The 20,998-nt window shown below is 41.0% G+C and overlaps 1 protein-coding gene across 4 annotated transcripts in view; it reads left to right on the top strand.

The window, feature by feature from the left end:
• DAB1 (DAB adaptor protein 1) overlaps positions 1-20,998 on the top strand; it is a 204,385-nt gene that overhangs the window by 75,005 nt on the left and 108,382 nt on the right. For all 4 annotated transcript variants that reach the window (XM_044430243.1, XM_044430242.1, XM_044430241.1 and 1 more), the window contains exon 2: positions 20,085-20,224. In XM_044430243.1, coding sequence (XP_044286178.1) covers positions 20,085-20,224 — 140 coding nt within the window. The remainder of the gene's footprint in view (positions 1-20,084; positions 20,225-20,998) is intronic.

Genomic DNA, 20,998 nt, shown 5'->3' with positions numbered 1-20,998 from the left:
CAGAGCACACTTAAATCTGTACATATAGGCAGTATCCTGATGCAAAGGTGTTTAGTAGAAGGCCACAGTATGATGGCTGTACATGGATCATCACTCATGATAAAACAACAGAGGCCTGGCGGAAGGGAAGTCCTATCATTCTTACAGTCTTCTAATTCTGATGTGTGTGTAAAAGAGAGATGCTTGGTCTACTACCATGACTTGACCCTGTGCTGAAGTCAGCAGCCGTGTCTCCTTTCTCTGCTGGGAACACTCCAGACTATTTCCCTCATGTCTGACTGTGCCTTTAGGCAGCCTCACAGAATCCCTGAGGCAGAATCCTTCTGGCCCTCATCTGTATTGTACCCCGCTGCATTCATGCCATTCAATGATTTCCCCAGAGATAGGGATACAACAAAGTCCCATTAAAACTCAGGGAAATGTCTGAGTGAGCACGTTTTGGAATGGTGTAAGTTCTTTCTCCAAGATGGTTACATGACTCTGAAAAAGCCTTCCTAACACATGATGCAGTTGCAAGAATTACTAAAGGTCAGACATCATATTACATTAATTATATAGCACAGACCTCAGAGTATGTTGGACTGCAACTCCAAGAATCCTTCAGGCAGCCATATTAGCTGGGAAATGCTGGGATGGGAATTATATCCCACCACATCCCAGGTTGGAGAAGGCTGACTGATGTACTCTTTTATTCCAGGGTTAAGGTTACATAGCTCCAATTCAGACTGGGGCCACAGTTCAGCAGAAGGAAAAATCAGTTGTCCACACCAGGCTATTTCATTCCAAGCTCTCTCTTCAGCTGGTGAGGGTTAATAAAAAGCACTTTCTTTGCTTAACTCTTGCACAGGAGGCTGCTTTCAGTGTACTTTAGTCCTGATCCAATTTGAGGATGTGCATACTTACTCTAGAGTAAAAGTGGGGTGGGATTAGTGCCAGGATCCAGGTAAGATGCAGTTTAACCTTAGGTTGCTCTAAGACTGAGGACCATAGCAATTGGGCTTCCAAGTCAGACTTGCCTGCGTAACGCTGAAATTATTAGCTATTATATTCAGCTTACAGCAACTTTGTATTTTCTCCATAGCAATGGTGAATAGTCAATCCTTATCAAGTGTATTTTGCTTTTCCTTTTTAACCTTCTCTGATCACAGCTGCTTGAACTGCATTTTGTTACTCAAACATTTGCTAAGACTGTTATCCTATGTACACTTAGGTAGAAGTAAGCCTGGTTAATACAGTAGGATTTTCAGCTGAGTAAGCTTGGCTATCAAGAGTACAAGTATTTAATGTTCACATAGGTAGTTTTCAAAGCTACATTTGTTATTGGCACTACGTATCCCAGGCTGTGCTCCAGGCAGGCTAATGACATCCCCAGACTTACATTAGCAAACATTTGTAGAAAAAGCAAAATCAGAGGACAATTGCTTCTGGCTATTATGGCGCTTTTGGAAATAATCATATATCTTTATTTTGCAAGACCTGATTTTAAAATTAAAACTGATCAGTCAGCTCCTTAGAATCTGAGTGTGAAATTTATCATCTCCGTCTGCTTTCATTAGCCACTGCACATGGTCTCTCACTGAGTTTTATCTAAAAGTTTAATCAAATGTAATTTATACAGAGGTCATCGCAGTAATTTTGCCCTCTTGTCCTAATCACAAATTCTTCTTTGTCCTATTAAGAAGTAATTTGATCAGCCATTAGTCTAACTCACAAAATGATGAAATGCACATCTCAGATTTCTACTGCTGTTTTCTTTGGGCTGGGGCAGGAGGGAACTAAAACCAAAACAAGCAAAGAAACAGCATATACATCCACCCTGATGTGCACAGTCGACTTCCATCTGAAAGCCCTGTCTGTTGTGGTAGAAAAATGTATATAAAATGGCAGATGGCAAATAAACAGAGAAAATATTCCTTTATTACACCCTAGGCACTAAGAATTGAGACATACAGAGGCATTTGAATATAGTATTGCTGTTCAAGTACTAATCATGCAAAGTGGTAGAAAAAGCTCTCAACTGGTGTTTACCATGAATGACAACACTAAAAATGAAAGCACCACTGAGATGATAATCTAAATAACTTGATACAGTTAAGGTATTACTAAATTCATACATAAAATCATGGGTAATTTTTTGAAACGTAGCTCTAATGGAAATGTACCTATGTTCTGGGATAATTTGTGTAAGTAGAGACTTATAGGCACAAAATCTCATCCTCTTGAAATCAGTGGGAGTTCAGGCAGAGTTTTTATGGGAGCAGAATCATTTTCAGTGACTTCCAAACAAAAGAATGTGCACAAAAATATAAACACCGGAGTGTACATGGTATCTCCATGGTAAGGAATTTCCCAGTGTGGTTTTTTTTAGTAAGGAGATACCTACTGGGAGCAGCAAGCTGATTTTTGTTGATGTGTAGAGACATAAAGTGTCACTTTGTGTTTGAATGTACTTTATGCTTCAATGTGAGGCAAGTGCCAGGTATTTTATGGTTTGGAAAGGATCTAGGTTATGTTATTGCACTAGGTCTGGGGGAAGTAACCTTGGATAAGTTGCTATGCTGACAGAAAGGCTTAAACTAATCTGTTAAAATCATGATGTTGCCTGAGATAACAGCATACCTGTTAATTAAGCAGGGGAAAATGGGGGAGGAACGTATTAGCATATGACTAGCTTTTTAGAACTCTTGAGAAATTAACGGTGGCATGGTGCTGGTCGTGGCAGGAAATATGACTATCATCCAAATTGTACATAGTCTGGTTTATAAAACTCACTTCACAGCTGGGAGCCCTGTTAAGTTAAATGGGACCATCTTCTGAATAATTTTGTTTGTATTCCAGATTCTCTTAGAATATGGTCTGTCTTCTTAGGGTTCTAGCTTCAAGGCACAGTTCTGTATTTATTTGCTTGCTTATTCCACCCGATTAAATGTAGGATCTTTGGGTGGCTTACATATGTGGCAGGATGCCATTAGGTATGCTCGTTTTCTGGTGCAGCCATCTCAGGATGCTGGCACCATAGAAAGAAACACAAGTTGTCCAATGTCTAGTTCCTGCTTCAGAAACTGCTTTCTTCAACATGGAAGTGACCTTTCATTCATATCTAACCTTTCAGTGCACTAGGGAAACTACAGTCTCAACAAGCAGAATTTCTTGAACTATCAGGAAAGACTATTGAGAAAATGCTGAGAGAGGACCTAGACAGATCCATTCCCATTTTCCCCACGTTTTATTATTTCCTTTATTCTCCGCTGCATTGCAACAAAAAGCCCTCATTCACCATCAGAATGCACAGCACAAGTATAACACTGTTTGCCTGTACCTCACTCATACAGAGTATTCACAGCACAGCATTTTTTTCTGGCTGCAGAGCCACACACATGCGACCCTCCAAAATTTCCCATCCTGTTTTCTGGCCAAAAATCTAGGGGCCCATTTCACTGAATTTCTTCCTGGGCTGTTGATTACAAGGGATCATTGTTGGCAGTGGCCGTATCATACAGCTCCTTCCCTTCTAGTTTGCATGTTTCCTGTTGGGGTATGTAGCACGGCCCACAATGGTACTGGCAGCCCAGCCACCATTTATATTGTCCCCAGTGTCCCATTCTGAGAAGACAGTGATGATGGTGATGATTGGGGGGGGGGTGTTTAAGCCTCCTTTAATAAAAAATACATGTCTGCAATAGCACTTTCTTGTTCCTCAGCATCTGATAGACAGGAATACAGTGGCACCTTGGCTCACGAACTTAATCCGTTCCAGGACTCTGGTTGTGACCCAAATTGGTCATGAGCCAAGTCAAATTTCCCCATAAGGTTCAATGTAAATAAGGTTCTGTAACCATTTTTTTAATCACAAAAATTTGAAACAAAGTGACAAAGAACAAAGTACAGTACAGTAGAGTACACTAACCTAGGTGTGGGGGAGGCTATGGTTTGGAGGAAGAGTCCTCGTGCAGGGAAGACAGGCGATCGCAGCTATCCCCCTCCCCTCCAAGCATGACCGTGATCGCGTCCATCTTCCCTGTATGGGTGTGATCGCGATTATGGCCATCTCCCCACTCCACCCCCTGAGCATGATCAGGCGCTATCGCAGTCATGCTGGGGGGGGGAAACGGGAGCGATTGTGGTCGCGTTTGTGAAGGAAAGGTGGGCTCGATTGCAGATGCGCTCGTGCAGGGAAATTTCTTTTCCCGACCCGATTTGGTCATGAACTGAGGCATTCTGAGCTGAGGTACCACTGTACACTGTCTCCAGTCCAGCCATCATCCTTAGTAAGCATTGATAGTCTTATCTTCCATGAGAATATTGATAGCCTTCTAGTCCACCACAGCTAAAGTGTAGCTTCCTGCGTCTAGGAAAAAAGTGAAAAAATATGAGTCTACCCTATTGTTTTTAGCCTACTCTATTGTAACAGCCTAAATATGAGCCTATTGTTTATTATTTGCTACAGAATTATTGTAATCTTTTTGCTTCCATCTTTGGGGGTTTAGCATATATACACTTCGGGGATTTAGCACTGGTTGTTTTCAGTTGATACAAATTCTTCACCATAGGCGGTATTTATATATTGTGATATATATAACATACTATCTGTTCTTTATAATATGTTATGATACATCATTGGCCTCACAAAATAGTTGCATATTGCATATGAATACATGCAATCAAGTCCTGATGCTCCACCTCCTTTACAGGACAAGCTATGGCAGGAGTGGGCAAATTTGAGGAGGAGGTTTTGCACGGTTTTTTTCCTCCTGCCAATTCGCTATACCAAATCATTGGCTTGCTGCTTCCAGCCATATAGTGCCTCACATAAATACATGTTTAGAACCCAGAAAAAGGGAAACAGACCTGCATGTAGGGCATGTTTAGGAGCAGAGGCTGGATAAAGCAGGAGGGCAAGCAGTCTTCAGCTGGAATTTAATTAAATATATTTGTCTGTAACATGCAAGTTTAGGCCCCAGAACTGATGTCCTTTTCTCAGAAAAGTACATCTGTAGACGTATACTGATAAAACAAGTGGATTAAACTGTCAACTTTTTGCAGTTTCCACATACTTAGTCAAGCACAGCATCCTCGGAGGTAAATTAGCTGTTGTGCAGCTGTAAAGAAAGAGAAATGAGAGCCAGCTATTTAATGCTACTCCAGCTAATGGGCATGATCCAGTGCAGAATGGACCTCTGAACCAGCGAGCCTTTTCACCTGAACGGAGAGATGGATGCAGGCTGTGCAAAGCTTCTCTGGTGGTGAGGAAGCCCATGCATACCTTCCATATTCTTACTCGGCCTTCCCCTTTCTTTCCCTCAGGTTAGTTTTTGCACACACAGAGAGGACTCAAGAACAGCTCTATTGAATCTACAGGCTTTCCAACATACAGAGACCTTTATAAATAAATAAATAAGCAAGCAAGCAAGCAAGCAAGCAAGCAAGCTTTCAAATTTGTGCTTGCACTGCTATAATTAAAGCATTGCTGGCTTACAACCCTAAATTCAATTGTTCCAATACAGTCGTCCTTTGCAGTTGTTCCAATGCAATGATTCTTTGGCAGAAAGGGCATGTGGAGTCCCCCTTTGTGCAAAGTTTTCCCTTTCTGCAATATTTCAGACCAAACAGATACATTACAAATTGGCACAAAATAGGATTCTGACAGCATAGCCAAAAAAGTGAAAGTTAGAGTAGAGTGATGGACATAGAAGTGAAGATCCTGACTACACAGCTATACGCAGACCTCCGAACTGATGCTAACTAACCAAAAAGTAATGTTCCTTGACTGGTGGATATCTTAATGAAAACATTAATTCATTGTGCAATGACAGTGAAAAAGCAAAGTCCATGTAATGTACAGAGCAGAAAAAATTGCCATACTGTGTACTTTTTTCATTGCCACCTATTGGGAAGCCGTAGTTTCAAGAAAAGGACAAGGATAAGGATCAGGCTGTTTGAGAGCCTTTCCATCTGGAAAAAAATCGAGGAATTAAGACCATAGCTACATATTATGTTAAAGACATAGCATGAGCCATAACAATAAATTACTTTTTAAATACTGCTAAATAAATGCATGGGGCTGTGGTCCAAATTGGGAATACCTTACCTGAAGAAAGGTGATTTAAATTCTTGCTGTCTGACTGCTCTCCTCCTGATCAAATGTTGGAGTGTTTATGGAAGCACTGTCAACATTATCGGCTGTAACAATGAGCAGGTGAGAGCCAATAGCTTGCTATATCTGATCAATGCTCTACTGCTCAAAAAGAAAAATGCCTAGCTAGTCCCCATGAAGACAATTATGGAGAAACTCACATGTCACTCCTTTCCTTATTGAGGGCTAATAATCTTTTGCTAAGTTGTTAAAAACAACATAGAGGTCATTCTTAGCTATACTGTTTAGTATTCTCCCCATGCTTGTGCTATAAAAATGCTAATCAACTGCGTGAGAATGCAGTGTGTTTACAGCATGGCAGCGTGTGCCTTGGATCATATCCCTCTGAAGCTTGAAAAAGATGCCACCTCAGGTTTACAATCTGAATGGATGATAGATAGTGTTTGGGCAGTTTATTCAGATAAAAGATAAGACAGAGTCATACTATATAGTTTAAACCGCTTCAGGCATGTTATTGACTTTGCTTCTAATATCATTATACACTTTAAAACAAGGCAATTCACATTGTGCCCTGAGGGGCACTCATATTTAAATAAAAGAACATAGCAATTTAAAGGATTATTGCTCTATGTTATTGGATGCTGCTAAGAAAATTTTAGTCCAATCTTTTGAAGAAATGATGGCTCTTGTTGGTTCTGATGTTCTGATTCCTACTGCTGCCCTCTATGATATATGTCAATTTGCACCGTAATCAGGAATATCTCAAAATAAATGCTGGAATTGATAGAAAAATGCTCACATTTTCTCTCAGAGCTCTGCTGTTTTGCCCATATCTCCCCAATGACAAAGAAGTTGTACCCAGCAGAATGATTTTTCAATAGATTTTAGGCTAAGTAGTAACATGGTGCAAAAATATATGAATGGTGATTGAAAAGCTTATCACCCTAGTCATTTACACATAATGATCGAGCATACCTTAATTAACCCATTTTTGCAATCAACAATAGCTCTTTCATGTTTGAACATAGAAACATAGAAAACAGAGTGAGTCAGAAGGGGCATCCCGGGCCATCTAGTCTGACCTCCGGCACCAGCCGGCTCCGTTCACGACATGCCCACCATGTGGACGTCCAGCCTGTCCTTGAACACCCGCACCGATGGGGCCTCAACGACCTCTCGTGGAAGCCCATTCCACACCCTTGGGGTCCTGACTGTCAGGAAGTGCTTCCTGGCATCCAAATGGAACCTTGGCTCCCTGAGCTTTGCTCCATTGGAGCGTGTCCTGCCTTCCTCTGCAGGGGAGAACAGGTCTCTACCCTTCTCCATGTGACATCCCCTGTATATCGCCAACAGATCCCCTCTGAGTCTCCTCTTCTCCAGGCTGAAGAGACCCAGTTCCCTCAGTCTTGCCTCATACGGCATCCCCTGCAAACCGGCCACCAACCTTGTGGCCCTACGCTGCACTGACTCCAACCTGGCTATATCCTTTCTGTAATGAGGGGCCCAAAACTGAGCACAGTACTCCAGTTGCGGGCGCACTAGAGTCTTGTAGAGTGGTAGTAATACCTCTCTCGATCTATAAGGCACACTTCTGCCTATGCAACCAAGGGTGGTGTTCGCCCTCTTGACCACCGCATCACACTGCTGACTCATGTTTAGCCTGCAGTCAACCAGTACCCCGAGGTCCGTTTCACAAGTGCTGCTCTCCAGCCATTTGTCACCTAACCTGTACCTGTGACAGCTATTCCTATGCCCCAAGTGCAAGACCTTGCACTTATCCACATTGAACGCCATCCGGTTGTCTCCTGCCCACTTCCATAGTCTGTCCAGATCCTTTTGGATCTGGAGTACCTGCTCCTCAGTTGTGGCCACTGCTCCAGTTTTAGTGTCGTCTGCGAATTTGATCAGCAGACTGTTCACCCCTTCTTCCATGTCGTTAATGAAAAGATTAAACAGGATCGGCCCCAGGGCAGAGCCCTGGGGGACTCCGCTTGTCACTGGCCGCCATCTCCATGATTCCCTGCTAATGGCTACCTTCTGCTTTCAGTCAGTTAACCATGCCCTAATCCACTGGACAGTGCTTTTGTGTATCCCAAAACTCTGGCAGGTTTGTCTGGCAGGACCTGTTTTTGTGGAAGCCATGTTGTGTGGCTGTCAGCCTCCCTTCCCTATGTAGCATCACTTGATCTCTCTCTATTATGAGCCTTTCCATTGTTTTTCCTACAATGGACGTAAAGCTAACCAGTCTATAATTCCCCATGTCCTTTCTACTACCCTTTTTGAAAATTGGGACCACTGATGCCGCCCTCCAGTCCTCTGGAACTTCACCCGTTCTCCACAAGGTCTCAAAAATGGAGGCCAGCGGGCGTGAGAGAACCTCTGCCAACTCTCTAAGTACTCTAGGGTGTAACCCGTCAGGGCCTGGTGCCTTTGTAATGTCCAATGCCCTGAGGAGCCCCTCAACTTCAAGGGGGTGACTCTAATCTGTGCCCCTAAGTCCCCAGCCTCATCTAATCTCCTATGCGGATAGCCCCCGTCCTGCTTTTGGGAGAACACAGAGGCAAAATAGTCATTTAGCATCTGTGCCTGTTCCCTCATATCAGTCACTGGATCTCCTTCCTCCTTATTTAGTGGTCCCACCACTTGTCTCCCCTTCCTCTTCCTATTTACATGCTGAAAGAAGCCCTTTTTGTTGCTCTTGATATTCTTGGCAAGTCTCAGCTCATCATCAGCCTTAGCCTTGCGAAGAATCCTTCTGCAACGGGCCTCCTCCTCCCGGTATACCCTTTTGTCTATTTGACAAAACATGACAACTCCAAATCCGTTTCCTATCCAGAACTTCCTGTCCATGAGATTTAGCCGTAGAATCCCTTTCTAATTTCATTCATTCATTCTCTTTATCACTAAGATACTCATCCATATTTGCTTATCTTCCAGGGAACCATGCAATCTTTCTGGGAAGCCCTGCTGCTTCGCCCTGAATTGGTCGTTGTCCCGTCTATGGGGAAAAGCTCTTTATAAATGCTCAAATTCATTTGAATTATTATGAGCTACTTTAATCATTCCTTCTTTATTACATTTATATCCCATCTTTATGCAAACAATCAAAGATGCCATATATTCACCAGATATTGCAGAACTCATCCCTGCTTTAAAATGGTTTCCAGGGCTGAATACTCACAAGGAAAGCACTGAAAAGGTGTGTGAATACAAAGCCAGTCTATCAAGTGAGAACATTAGGCATCCCGGGTCATCACGGCTGTTAAAATCAGAATGCAAGTTCAAGTATAGAGAAGTAGTGAAATAAAGCAGCTGCAAAACATTTCAGGCAATACAGACTGTAGGGACTGTGTCCATTTCTCCAATAATATAGTCTTTAAAGATTGTTGATGTGGATTCTGATTCAGAAATGGAAGAAGAGAAGTTAGAATTGTCAGCTAGATTGCCAAGACCATCAAACCCAGATATAAATTAGGAAGTCACTAAGAATCAGACAGTTTCAAATGTTGTGGAAAAGACCCTGCACCATTGGAAGAATTATACGGTATCAGGTTAAGAGGACGGACAAATTGAGAAACATCAGACACTCCAGGTTAATGGCTCATAAGCAGAAGTATCCAATTTCATTTTTTGATTGTGGGGTGGAGCTATTCAGTTTGGAATCCATTTTGTAAAATTTAGCTCATTTCCCCCTTATAATCAGTATTCTAACATTGCTTGTTTCCTTTGTTATTGATTTCTGCAATACTCTTCTTTGGTATCACAAGACCACCTCTGACATTATAAAGTGTTTAGACAGAATGCATACAATTCTGCCCTAAGTGTAACTTGCATTGCTCATGGTGTAGAAAGAAATACACTTTTGGAGCTGAGCAAAACAGAAAATGGTAAGGGAGTTCCCTCTGCTTGAGATACCAATATAAAAATGCAGGTAACATCAAAAGCTCTGAAGATTTATCACTTGACTGAAAAGGATAAAGACGTCCAGGTGTGATGTTCTAATTCAACAGCAAGCTGTATCACTTCCAGTCACAAAGGAGAAATTTTTCCATATGGCACATGTATGTCTTAAAGAAGAACCACGCTTCTGCGAAATTAAATGTTAGTGGCAAAGTTTTCATGTTTCTTAAATTGCTTTTATGATAAGGTCTTTGCAAACACCTGTACTTGCATACAAATTCACATTTTAATTAGCCAAGCTTAAATATACAGCTGTTTGAATACATTGTGTAGTTTTGTAGAATTACTTATAACAGCAGTAATGGAGAGTTGTGAATTCAGCAATGGTGTGAGCTTGAAAAGCATGTTGACTTGATACAGTTCTGATTTGGGGCAAATACATGTGGTCTTTAGGCAGGTAATCATTTGAGATCTGAAAGATATTTTGCATTCTTTTGAAAACTTTCAAAGAAGATTGGCATCATTCAGGAAAGCACAGCTGGACATAAACAGTCACAAGGGTAAATTATCTTGGTGTGTAAGAGAACAGCGAGGGGGAGGGAAGGAATCTATAGAAGCAAGCAAAGAGAATATAAATCACAGGACTGAAAAGCTGAGTAAGACTGGACAGATCTACAGGGAATAGAAAGCTGGCCAATTAATTCTACCCTGGACTTCCTGCATACCATTCTAAATTTGTTGTTCAGCTTAATGATATTCCTACCCTTTTCCCATCTCATGCAATATTGCAATAAATTATAATCCAGCAATATATTATAGATGGAGCTTCTAAATCACACACAGGAACCTCATTCAATATATTAACTTTACATGCCAACATATATAAAGAAAACAGGTGTTATCTGGGGCCTATACAGGTGTTAATCATTCTGATTTTTCCTAGATATGAGCAGAGAGCTTGTGAGTCTCAGGCTTACAAATCCCTACCTCCCAGTAAAAGACCAGGCTTATAATGTGTGGTCTGCATTCACTGGATGTGAGATACCCATCACTGTGCAACACAGAACCCATGTCTCTAATGGGAAAAGGCCTGTGCATGCAAGGGTAAGTTTCACCCCTACTGTCTACTGTATGTAGGGATGTGGGTGAGAATAGACCTGAGAATCTCATTTTTCTTTACTTAAATATTTTAGGCCGCTGTTTTGGACCAAAACAGCAAACCAAACACAAGTATGAAAATACAAGTACAGTAAAACCTTAAAAAGCATAACACAAGAACATTAGCAACTAGGGATGTGCAAGTGGGGAAAAGTGGGGATCTGTCAGCTGCCCGGACGCTGCCCTGCCCTGCCCTGCCCTGCATGGGCTGAGTCTGAATTGCTCGTGAGCACTCCTAGCATTGGTGGGCATGCTCAGCCCTGTGCTCTGTGCAAGCAATGCCAGCCTCCACCAGCAGCAGCAGGTAGAAAAGAGGTTGGTCACAGCAGATGGCATGTGCCGGGAGTGCATGTGCCTTCCCTGTCCATAGTGGCATGGGAAAGAGCCACTAGGAGAACCCATGCCAGGCACTGTCCCCAGTGGCTGACCTTCTTCCCTGCCTGGTCCTGCTGGCAGTAGTGGGTGGAGAAGGTCGGCCGCTGGGCAACTGGGGATCTGCTCATCGGATTTCCCTGCATCCAGTTGGGTGGTAAGAGAGAGGAGACCAACCACCATGAGCCGATCGTCTGACTGAAAGCTGAAGTGGGGGGAAGTGAACTGTGGTTACCATATAGTGGTGATGTGTAGACGCAGCAACCTGGTTGAGATTAATTTGCTGTTGGAAGCACGTGTCTTCCTGCCCTTTTCTCTCTCCAGAAGACTTAAATGAAACTTTAGAAGTATAAGCTTTTATTTGTTTAGTAAATTTGTATAAAAACCATCCTTCAACATAATGCTTTCTGAGTGGCAATTATAATAAAATATTAAAAATAACATTAATAGTACAGTACAGTTAAATAACTGTAATAAAGAGACAAAATAAAGTGCAATATATATAATCAATAACACATGATTAAAATTAATATTAAACCAGTGTTGTCAAAATAGTGCCATAGGTGTGTCGGAAAAGCCAGCATTTTTGTCAGGTGCCTAAAACTCAATAAAGTTGAGTTTATTGCCTCACAAACCTCTGATTGAAAAGTGTTCCACAATTGGGTGCCACCACAGAAAAAGCCCTCCTCCTTGCTACCTTTATTGAGCTCTACAGGTCTACAAACAGTATAAATCCCTTTGATACATGAAAGTACTGCCTGCCCATGTGAAGAGTTGAATCCATACTGGGATATCCCCCTCTTCCCCTTGTTTGCAGAAAGGACTCGAGTCCACCTTCAAAGTGGCTCACACTGCTTGAGGGCCAGAAGGCAACAGTGGTGGGCATTATTTAATGGGTCCGCACTTTTGTCCTGTCACTTCCTGACAGGGTCTAGAAATTCCTGCTTGATCTCTACCCTTACCTGTTCTGTAGTACCTCCTTTCCGCTCCCAAAAGGTTTGGTACTCTCGCTCCTGCATGGTGGCCTTGACCATGTAGAGGCTCTGCTAATTCCTGCTCATCCCCCTCGCGCTCAGAATCTGATCTAGCAAAATATAAACTGGACATCTTCTCTACATCTGTCTGTAGTGAATAAACTATGTTTCTTTCTTGAGTCAGGAAAGTGATGGGCACCACAACAATAATCTTCTATACTTGCAGCATTTAATCTCGGAGTTGTGTGAATAGAAGAATTATTTCATTTGTAAAATGAAATTGTCATTTTTGTTTCCAAGTCCTTCTCTAAAATCCATCTGTTCTGCTAATGACATAAGTTAGCACTGGGGCTCTTGGCAGGCCACGATGCCAACCATTAGGATACAGTATACAAATGCTATTTTTACTGAACAGCCCTTCTATTTAAAAATAGATATAAATACATCTGTGACATAGAATTTGCAGATAAGAACTATATCTAGTTGTTGAAATGGGAAAACAGCATAGGTTGTGGAAGGATTCGCAAATCATCATAAATCAGGGTTCCTAATTGCTATAAGTAGCATGTTTATAAATGTCAGATCATCCCTACTGCCATCTACAGTAACTGAAGAAACTCTCAGAACTTTGGTACATGGTTTGCTTAGTGTAACACATGAACCCACACCTCTGGTTTGCCTCTTCCCTCACTAAGAACAAATTAAGGGCTACTCCTCTTGCTTGTCAGGGAAGAAACTGCCATGCTTCACCAGAAGACTCCTCTGAGGAGAAAGGGCTAGAAGTCCCAACAGAAGATAGCATCCAGGAGGTATCTGGCTTCTTCAAGGAGGCCACCAAGGTCTCAGCTCCTCAGGAAGAAGGAGTATTTGAGGATGAGCACTGCCCACGTGTCCCAGGGAAGATCAGCACTGGATGAGCCAGGCTCAACTCAGAGAACTTCAGTGACGTTCCAGGCTGCAGAGGAGCAGAGGGTATGCCTCGTAAGGAGGGCTGTCTCCAATCAAAATGAGTAATTGTAGGTGGCTCTTGTGTGGAGCTGTAGGGTAAAAATTCAGCAAAGGCTTACAGGAGTTGCTGGAGCCACATCTGTCTTTGACCCTTGCTCCATCCTGCATGCAGAACTTGTTTCCTGCTTGAACACCTCTGTGTAAGAGACCTTGGTCTGATTAACTACATTCTCTTTTATCAGTAGTACCTGGCTTACATTTTGATAGACTGAATCTGACACAGACTGTTCGATTCTGGTTCTTCTTATTTCTCTGATGTACCTTATGCGGCTGATCACTGGGGGTGGGGAAGAGGCTAGAGTGAAGACAAGCAGAGATCCAGGTGTCCACATTGCAGCAGGCATCCATTGGGTAGCATTTGTGATCATATTACAAATAATAAGCTAGAGTTACGGTGGCAGGTAAGCTGGATCTCTGTCTAGATTATCATGTTTTGTTTTCTTGGGCTCAGTACAAACTTGTACGGTGGATCTGATCCTTTACATACAATCTTATAAGCCATGAGAAGGAAATTACTCCTCTAATTCTGAAAGTACTTCATGCTTCTGAAATCATGCTATTGCCCATATGGAAGCTTTTCCACCATGCCTACTTTTTTGCAATTTTCATTTAACATCCGAGTTGAAGAAGATTCTATACATTTTGTAACTTTTTTGTTAGTGCATTTCCTTAGCTAGAATACAGAAACGGCTTGCCTGGCCTGAGAAAAGGTTTGATTCAGATCCTTTTTTCATCCTTCAGTTTTCTTCATTTATACTACTTCGATTTCTTGCTTTCTGCTATGTATTTATGGACAGACACAGCGATATGAGTGTTGGGTGTATGTGAATGGGACATTTATTCACATAAATTGTAGACTACCGGCAGCACTTCCTCTCACTGTCCCTGGGATATGGTGCTTCTTCCCACCAGCTGTCCCTCTTTTAGCTTCTAAACAAGGAACCACTGTGGAGTTCTTGAGAGATCATGGGGTGGAAAATCTACCTTATGTATTATTACCAGCACTGTAATTCCTGGCATGTCACATGATGCAAATTCTAAACCAACCTCCTCAAAGTACTTCTGCCATTATATTGCAGACCCCTTCAGACCAGTAACATCATGACTTTTTATATGTTCTGCTTCTTCCACAGTATATATTTCAGTGTCTCCTAGAGTTGAGATGAAGTTATGGGGAAAGAAGAAAAGCGTCACCATCTGTAAGAAGCAACTAGATGAACCTCTTCAATGTACATGTGTACTCAGAAGTCAATCAAATTATCATCAGTGGGGCTTATTTCTGCAAAACTCAGCATGCAACTTATATTTTGGAAAAGAGCTGTGACTTAGTAAAATAAAAATATCTGCTCCTTTGCAGCAGGAAACTTGCTCATAAATGAAACTTCAAGGGCCATTTCCCAGCACACATCTCCTTTCCAGCACCTACTACTACTCCTGGAATTACTTTTATGTGTGACACAAGATACTGCTTTCAATATGATGGAAACTCTACTATGTTTCACTAGCATGTGCTCAGAAGTAGTAAATGCTTTTTCCATAAATACAATGATTGCCCATAATATTTTCTTATAAATAGAAAAAGCACTAGTGAGATTCCCCCATGTCACATAGGGAAGAGCAAATCTTTCTGAGCTACAAACCACAAGTCCTAGTTTACAAGCAAACTCTTTTTGTTTTAAAGAAACAAAGAGCTCCAGCAATGTACATAGTCAAATGTTGCTTATTCTGCTCTAACACGATTTCTTCAGCAAATTGCACAAAATCTGGACAATACATATGCAGTAAAAGAAAAATATTCAGAAGCATGATATTCAGTGTACCTAAGATTTCCACACAAGTGCCTTGTATCTCTGAACCCTGATATCTTCCTCAACCCTGCCTCCACCATTTGCTTAGGCCTGCAAGAAATAAGCTTCAGGGCATTACAACAAGGACACAGAAAAATATACTTTGGTGATGCCTATCTTGTTATATATAATAAAAATGAAAAATTGGAAATCGTCAACATGAAGAGTTTACAGATTAGATTTTATTTAGTACCAAACAAAATAATTGAGACATAAATGTTTACACACATGAATGGCATATAGAATAGCCCAATGATGATGTTAAGCATTGTTGTGCATCCAGATGTGATTTCCCCCCTCAAAGCTTAGTGTTCCAAATGTTACTTTATTGCTTTTAGCACTTAGTAGTAACATCTGGCTTGGCATTTCACTTCAGCATAATTTAAACATTACTTACAGTCTCTGACTCATCATCCATGTGCCATTAGTCTTTTCTAAAATGATGTTTTTAAGAATACAAAGACAACCTTTTGATGAATCCTGTTCAAAATTCCAGGGGAGAGAATGATGCAGTAGAAAGAATAGGTGGGTTGCAAACAATTGTTTGTCATCTCACCAAATCTTCTTGCATTGTTTTGGCTTAACAATAAAGTAACCTTAAGGGTCATTGAATTCAGATTTGTGCTACACAAGTGGCAGTGAGTGAGGGCTCTGCCTTCCATATGCTCCTTATGTCCAGTTTGTCCAGTTTTAATCAACAACCCATGACCAGCAGGACGTTTTTTTGTGAGTCTGATGAGTAAACGCAAAACGCTGGGTTCGTTAAGGGCTAAACAACCCAGGCGATTATTCAACAATGATCCATGGGTGTGGCAAATCATTAACGTGTTAAAGCTTGTTATAGACAAACTGGACCATTTCCCAGTTCATGAAGGATGTGTAAACAAGTCCTGGTGGTAGTGGTGGTGATGTGTGTGTAAAATTTCTGTTTGTGGAATGGAGTTTGTGGTAGCACAAGTTTTGGGATTATAGCAAGTTTAAAAAAAAACTTGGGAGTGTTGGTTGTTTTCAAATGTCAAAGTTACGAAACAGAGACAACATAGGTAGTTTGGTGGTTAGGTGGTTTCTGGGTATGTATGGGCTGAGAGATTTTATTTTCCTGGGTTCCAAGATCGCTGCAGACGGTGGCTACAGCCAAGAAATTAAAAGACATGTGCTCCTTGGGCGGAAAGCCACGGCAAATCTAGACAGCATACTAAAATGCAGAGACATCACCCTGCCAACAAAAGTGTGTATAGTCTAGGCTATGGTTTTCCCAGTCGCAATGTATGGCTGTGAAAGCCGGATGATAAGGAAGGCTGAATGCCAAAGAACTGAGGCCTTTGAATTGTGGTGCTGGAGGAGACTCCTGCGAGTCCCTTGGACCACAAGGCAATCAAACCGGTTAGTCCTAGAGGAAATCAACCCTGACTGCGCTTTAGAAGGCCAGATACTGAAGATGAAAAACTCAAATACTTTGGCCACCTAATGAGAAAGAAGGACTCCCCGGAGAAGAGCCTAATGCTGGGAACAATAGATGGCAAAAGAAGAAGGGGATGGCAGAGGATGAGGTGGCTAGATGGAGTCACTGAAGCAGTTGATGTGAGCTTGAGTGGACTCCAGGGGATGGTGGACGACAGGAAGGCCTGGAAGAATGTTGTCCATGGGGTCGTGATGGGTCGGACACAACTTTGCAACTAACAACAATAACATGGGCTGAGAATACGTTGTACATCTCACTTGGTGAATATGTAGTGAAATGTTGACTCGACGACTTTGGTTGAACTTGAAAGTTTCTTGGTGGCTGGACTTGAGCCTATCTGTTTCTTTCTTTTTTCTCCTGTGCTTTCTCCTAAACCTATCACACATGACTATTATGAAGCCATGTGGAATTATTACTGTTCAGGATTTTGTAATTCACAATTGCATAGCAATCACAAGCTTTACATAGAAGGGAAATATGGCATTACTGCAAGTCTCCTTTTAGGAGAGTTACAATTTAAGTTGTGAAAACGTGCTGATTACTTTGTGTCATTTGTTTATGACATTTGCATACGAACCCTCAACATAAATTCTCTGGGCAGTTTACAATAGACAAATGGTGTTTCCAGATGGATGGCTTCTGGCACTACCAATAAAAAACATCGTGCAGCTATTCCATCTTATCCTGCTAGATGGTTTTTTTTATTTTCCTTGTAAGAAAAAAGCTGAAAGAATTAGTAAGAAAACATAGGACCATTGCAAACTGAAGATGACATTGTCTAGACCTCTTATAAACTTTTCTGCTTGCCGCAATGTCGTTTTACCCTTGCCTAGAAGCACCTAATTGTGAGCAACTTGCTTTGCTCTATTTCCATCTCAGCTCAAATATCTTCATTTTTCATTTAAATAATGTCTACTAGAAGAAGCCCTTGACAGAAGAAGTGTTATGACATATGAAAATGATCTTCCTTAGTCTGAGATTTCACATTTAAAAGAAATACTTCTAACCATTTTATACTTTGGAACTTGATCCTGTAAAGGGTTTCAGGAATCAAAGTATAAACACTCAGCTTAAGTTGATAAATTGAAATGGTCTTGCTGTTGAGCATTAGATTTGGCACTTGTTCAGCAATGGTTACAGAGCTGCGATATTTTGATCTCAGTGGGATCCGTGTGTACATAACTAGCACAAACTGAGAGTAATTTAGCCTGCAGAGTAAGATTATATTTTAGAATCAAGTGCATATGTTTTAAAATATGAAATATTTTTGCCATATCAGTTGTCAAATTTGGGTGGGAGTCAAAAGAACAATAATCTATCCCAGGGGTAGGGTATCATGTTACCCTGGGGCCTCTATCTTGTACCCACCAGCATGTCCTACCTCTCCCACTTACAAACAGAACAAAACCAAACCAAAACATTTTCTTACTGACAATTAGAATTCCTGTGGCACAGGTTTCTTTGAAGGCTGGAAACTACAGTCTGGGCTTTCGAGCAGGTTACCTGTCTTTTGCCACATCTCCCATGGCAACCATTTTGCAGTGGTGCCTGAAACAGTTTCTCAAATTGCCCATTATCTGGAAAGGCTGCTTCCCGCCTGGTAAAGATGGATTCCAGGCTATGATCTGGCTTGTGATTCCAAAGACCACAAATCTTTGGAAGGGTGTAACCACAGGTTTTACTTCACAGCTTTTACTTCTTCTTTTGTTTCTTTGAAAGCAAAGAATGCATATTGTAATGATTCTACAAGTGTGCATGTTTGAAGAGGCCAAGGTCTAAAATCTCCAATTCACATAAAACATTTCAGTAAAGTTAGGATTACATTACATGAGATGTTACCTTGAGATAACAGCACATAGAAGGGATCAGTACCACTAACTGGATGTAAAGGTGTTTCAGTTCTGGAGCTTAATAGAACTTAATCCCAGCCCTTTGTCTACATGTTCTTGACAGGGCCTCTGTTTTCATCCTGAAAGAAGTTACTGTGTGGGCAAAGATGTTATATAGTCAATGGTTTTCATGGATCCATCAAGAAACTCATTGGTCTTCTCACCAAGCTGCCTCCTTATTGCCACCACTTCCAAAGTCCAAGCATGAGGGGGCTGACAGTAGTGGTGCCACTACAAACCTTGTACTTCTAATTGGACAGAATCCTAACTAAACCAGCAGCATCCCATGCATCTGCCAACCTCAGCTTTCAGTATAGCCACATTCCCAGTACTGTTTGGAAGTGCCACTCCAACAACCTCTGTACCATGGCAAAGCATTCTGGGTCACACTTCTTGTTAATCTAAGGCACCAATATGCTGGTGCCACCAGGGACGTATTTACCTCTTAGACAACAAAATGTTGTGCTTGTTATTTTGTTTGCCTTTATGGCATGTGCAGGAAGTGTGCTGAGAATGCTTAGGCAATGGTTTTTGATAATGTTATCAGTAGTTCCACATTGGGATGCCTAATGAAGAGCCCACATCAGTCTTCTGGTCACGGAGAGACTATAAACTCCCCATTGCCTCCACTAGCTGGTATACTGAAAGTATCACCTAACAACTGCAGGCAGAGTACAGTTGATAACATTTTATTGGAAAATTCCATCCTCAGAACAAATTGCACATTGGAAAGTAATTGTGGTGTTTGAGAAATATGGTATGTACTAAAATAATACAGTATAAATGATATTGTTTCATTTCATATATTGTGTTTCTCTACTACCCAGTAGCTAAAGCTTACTGGAAAGTGGACCAAGATTAAAAATACAATACCACAACATTAATATAAAACCATATAGAACACACACACACACACACACACAATTTGAAGACCTTTTTATTTGATCAATATTTTAACATCAACCAATTTTAATTGTGTATGATTTATTTAATTTCTTTTAAATATTTCAGTTTTATGCTCAGTTCATGGAATTGCTAATTTATTTTGTTTAGGATTTAGAATAATTCTGTAAGCTGTCTAGAGACGACAGTGATGGACGGCCTATAAATTTCCTAAACAAATACATAAGTAAACAGTCAACAATTAAAAAAACAAACAAACCAGGACCTATTAAAATTTCTGCATAATTTACAAATAAACATATACCATAAAATCCATAGAATGTATTCTGCAGAATTCTGGAATATTTTGTGCGTTAAATATGTTAACTTACCTTAAAATATTTAGATGAACACACTTTTAACTTTTCTACAAACGTTTAACTTTTAAATATTTTGGTACAATTGTGTGGATTTCAGCTTGCTTCTCTTTCTTTCCAGGTCAGGATCGCAGTGAAGCCACTTTAATAAAAAGGTTTAAAGGAGACGGTGTTCGATACAAGGCAAAACTCATTGGGATAGACGAGGTTTCTGCAGCACGAGGTGACAAGTTATGCCAAGATTCCATGATGAAATTAAAGGTGCTGTGAACATTTTAAAATTTAAACATTACTGGAAGTAAAAGGAAACCATTTCAGATTTAATCTTTCATATGGCACTGCAAAAGATTGCAACTTATAAAGGCCAGATCATTTTTTAAGTGAAAGAAAAGACTTGGAGGACTCAAACTGTTATCTGAAACACGCTTCACAAGGAAGAATTTTGACGCCTCTTTGCTGGCACATGAAAGCCTTTTTGTTAGCTGTATCGCCCCTCTTCCTAGTAAGACTCATGGTCAGCCAGCGATATTTAACTACACGACCCCTACGCTATGGGCAAATGAAGCTTGTTAGATATGAGATGAATTTCCTTTGCTTTGAATCAGCTTCCTTTTCCCTCAGTGAGATTATCGTATAGCTAAATCTGGTTGGTTATATGATACTGTAGCTATTCCTGGGAAGAAAATGTAATTTGAGGAAGAAATAAGTGTTTCTGAGACTGATAAAGGCTACAAATACCAAAATTAGTGTATTTCCTGGATATATGGGCATCAGTGCTCTCCACAGGGAAAGGACAACTTTAGTTAGGAAGGTGAAGAAAAAAATCACTCAAAGATTCTAATTTTGAAATAGACATATTGACATGTATCAGATAGGATGATTACAATATGAAACTCTGTCTTTAACCAGGAAAAACAGCTTTATGCTTTGTGAGTTATCAGCAAGAGAGGGCCCTGGACCTCAGTGATGCCAAGTGCCTTCCTGTGTGCCTATAAAAATGCTATCTTGTGAAAAGGCTGCTCTGCTTCTTCTTCT

The sequence above is a fragment of the Varanus komodoensis genome, unplaced genomic scaffold (assembly GCF_004798865.1).
Source record: "Varanus komodoensis strain SLA01 unplaced genomic scaffold, ASM479886v1 scaffold20_1, whole genome shotgun sequence".
Lineage (NCBI taxonomy): Eukaryota > Metazoa > Chordata > Lepidosauria > Squamata > Varanidae > Varanus > Varanus komodoensis.
Note: the sequence above shows the minus strand (reverse complement) of the source record. Positions and strands in the feature narration are given on the sequence as shown.